Source organism: Frankliniella occidentalis, unplaced genomic scaffold (genome assembly GCF_000697945.3).
Source record: "Frankliniella occidentalis isolate FOCC.00 unplaced genomic scaffold, Focc_3.1 Scaffold168, whole genome shotgun sequence".
NCBI lineage: Eukaryota > Metazoa > Arthropoda > Insecta > Thysanoptera > Thripidae > Frankliniella > Frankliniella occidentalis.
The window spans coordinates 497,696-501,268 of record NW_026267294.1 but is presented as its reverse complement, the minus strand read 5'-3'; the positions used below and the strand labels follow the sequence as shown (position 1 = coordinate 501,268).

Below are 3,573 nucleotides of genomic sequence, written 5' to 3'. Positions count from 1 at the left end.
CCCCCCGGCCCCTCCGTGCGCAGCACGTACCACGTCGGCAATACCAGTAATGAAGCCGTTCGTGTGGAAGATGGGGTGGCGCGCTCGGCCCGCTCGGCCCCCCGGTACATCCGCGAGCCGTGGGGGGCGCGGCCCGCCTGCCGGGGCTGTGCGACGAGGACAGGACAAGAGAGCGCCCCCGCCCTCGCCCCGCGCTCGCCGCGCAGCAGCGTCGTCGCACGCCAGAGAGGATAGGCCACCCCCCGCTGCTTGGTGGCCCGCGAGGAGGCGGCCCCCCCGCGGGGCCAGCGCGGGGGCAGAGGGATGTGATAGCAGCCGGGAGAGGCTCTCCCCTCCGCGCCATCCCACCCCGCCCCGCCCCGCCACTGCTGCTACTGCCCTTGGCGGAATAGGAATATGGAAACCTGCTGACAGCCGCGGATGTTATTCCGTATAGCATGATGGGGGGGGGGGGCGAGGGAGAAGCTGCTATTCTATGCTGCTCTGCTGATGCTGTACACCCGACACCGCGCCCCCTCCCCCGTCCGCAGCTGCTCCTGCTACCACACAGCCCCGCCCGCGCCCTCCCCCTGTCGCGCGGGAACAGTGCGAGAGAGAGTCGCCCACACTCTGGCTCTCCGTCGCCAACGCTAGTCTTGGCGCGAAAGCGAAGATGGCAGCGTCTCTTTATCGGCTCTCTATCCCCCATTTCCCCGGCAGCAAGCGAGCGGCTCTCCCCCGCACCGCTGTCTTCACGCTCTCCACGGCGGGGGACGAGGGGGGGTAGGTGGGTGGGCGATTACTTTCGCGCCGATGTGCCCCGTGCTGCTGCTGCACGTGCAAGGGGAGATGGGGCTGGCAAAGATGGAGAAATAAAAAATATACCGGGGCAAACGCCAGCTTGCTGAGGAGGCGTCGTCGCTCAAGCCAGCCCCGTGGCACGGACACCGCAAACGTTTTGGGGGAACACATTCCATTAGGATTTGTGAACTTTAGTCATACACAAAATAATTTCTCAAATGTTTCAGTTGTGATAAAAATCAACCAGTAGTAGCTGCCATCTCGTTAAAAATGAGTTAGGAAACTACTTTTCGTTGAAGAGATTGAGAGATTGTCAGTGATGCAAGATCCCCATCCTTCCCACTCTCCTCGCCAACGTCGTGTTAAAGTCGTTTGGGGGCGAGGATTTTTTTCCCCTCTCTCTGCTCGTCCTTGTCCGCGGCCCTCGGCACGGCCAGGGCCAGGCGGGCGCGCGCCTCCACCCGGCCCCAGCCCGGCGTTTATCGGAGCAAGCAGAAGAGAGGACCAGGACCGGCAGAGGGATTTAGATTCGGGGTGATTTGGCGGCGGGCAAACGGGGGCGGGGCGGGGGTGTGCAGGGTGGGGTGGGCACCCCAACCGGGATGGTAGAGAGCGGAGAGGCGGGGCGGGGCTGGGCGGGGGCGGGTAGATCCGGCGCGTGTGTAACACCACGACGAGAATGAAATAACGAAGAAGCGACTTCGGGGCAGAAGGGGGCGGGGCTGGGGGCGGGTCTGCACCATTACACGCTCGTGTACACCCGGCTCGGCTATGTCCTCGGCCAGGACAAGGCAGAGTGGCGGCGGTGGCGTATTCGTGCGTGTGCCAGTAGCCGGGGGCAGCGCCGTGTGTGGGGCGCAGAGGGGGCGGGGGCACGCCTCGCCGGAGGAGGCCTAAATCTAAGCGTTGCCCCTGACAGGAGGACCGGGCGCGGCCTGACGCGCGGCCCGACGTCGGCCTGGCCCTGCTGACGAGGGTCGAGCAAAGAATTACTTTCCCATTTCCCAGAGCGGGCCGAGTGAGGGGAGGGGGGGGGGTATGGACCAAAGCATCCGCGGCAGACCCGCAATGGCGTCGGCGGGACGAAAATTGTCCCGCGTGACATAATGTGTGCTCTTGAGGGAGTGAATGATGTAGTACTTTCTCAAGTGTCGCTATTGTGGATCTCCGCGCTGCTGCTGCTGCAACCAGCGGAGTGCGGACGGGATGGGACGAGACGGGAGAATTCCGAGTTGAATGGCGGAAGCAAAGGAGAGAAAGAGGGACAGAGAGAGATTGCAGAGAGAGGAGGCTGCGGGGCCAGCCGGGGCGTGGCAGTGGCGCGACCGCGAGCAAACACGACGAGCAAACAACAACTTTATAGGGGAAAATCTTCAAACGCGGAGGTTTACCCGCCGAGATTGCTCTATCACTGTCAAAAACTACTTCCATAATTGAATTTGGCTGATGAGGTGTGCTGAACTGCGGAGTCACGCGAGACCAGGTGCGCGCGCGGCGTTGCCCTAAAAGCCCTTTCGGTCCACTTTGACATTGACACGTTCATTATGATGATCCTAGGAAGGGCGTGAGGCCTTAGCCTACCCTGTGTGAAATATTCCACCTGGTAATTAATTTTTCTGCTGTGGCGCTTGTAATTGTTTTCAGGCAACGTGTTTGTGATCGCCGCGATCCTGCTGGAGCGCCACCTCCAGAACGTGGCCAACTACCTGATCCTCTCGCTGGCGGTGGCCGACCTGCTGGTCGCCTGCCTGGTCATGCCTCTGGGCGCCGTCTACGAGGTGAGCCAGCAGTGGACGCTGGGGCCGGAGCTGTGCGACATGTGGACCTCCTCGGACGTGCTCTGCTGCACCGCTAGCATCCTGCACCTGGTCGCCATCGCCCTGGACAGGTGAGTGAGACAGAGCGTGCTGCGAGACACCGCCATGCGCATGGCCCACACAACGCGCACCGGAAACCCAAATGTGTGGATGTACCAGGTGGCTGGTTCACGCCGCGCACTTCTGTCGTTATGATGTACCGCATGCTGGAGTGCGGGCTGGTTGCCTACTTACTCGGCTCGTAAGGCGCCGTGGACAGGGGCGATAGGCAAGCCCGCCCGCACTCGTGCATGCGGTACAGTATACCTACAGAAGAGCGCGGCGTGAATCAGCCACCTGGGATAACTACGAAAGTGCGCGGCGTGAATCAGCCACCTGGCACAAGATCACAAGTGTGTGAATTTCAAAGAAAAATTCCCACCTTTCCTCTCCCTTAAGTGTACGAATAACCATTCACGCATCTATAGGTGTGCGACTTTCACACACTTGCGTTTCCCAGCGCACGCTCAGTGGCAGCGGCGCTCAAAAACCGAGACCGCCAAGCCCGCTGCAATGCCAGTGTATCCGTGGTCGTCGCTCTGACGCGCGGACCACACTGCCATGGGCGGCGTGTGCGCTGCGCTCACATGCACACAGAGAACAAAAGCAGACCCCACCAAAACGTCCGCAGCAAACGTCCGCACGAACAAAACAGCAAAACGAAAGTAAACGAAAAAATATATATACATAAATAGCTCGAAACGAAACACGCCAAACCGACCGACCGACCAACCTCCGACCAGGGGAAGGGGGCAGGAGGGCACTGCATGGCGCCGTGGCACAGGAGGCCCCACCACGCAGCCCCACATAACTTGGTCAGCATCAAAGGGCGGAAATGCGCCAACGCCGCGCTGTAAAATTAAATTCTTGACAACACTTCTCCCTTTTCAAGAGCAGTGGCGCGGCGGGGCGTGTCCGTGTGCGGCGGGGGGGAGGG

General features: G+C 61.2%; 1 protein-coding gene across 1 annotated transcript in view; it reads left to right on the top strand.

The window, feature by feature from the left end:
* The window catches only part of LOC127750310 (5-hydroxytryptamine receptor-like), a 67,297-nt gene that overhangs the window by 59,709 nt on the left and 4,015 nt on the right, over positions 1-3,573 (top strand). Inside the window, exon 4 of the mRNA XM_052271629.1 lies at positions 2,425-2,668. Coding sequence (XP_052127589.1) covers positions 2,425-2,668 — 244 coding nt within the window. The remainder of the gene's footprint in view (positions 1-2,424; positions 2,669-3,573) is intronic.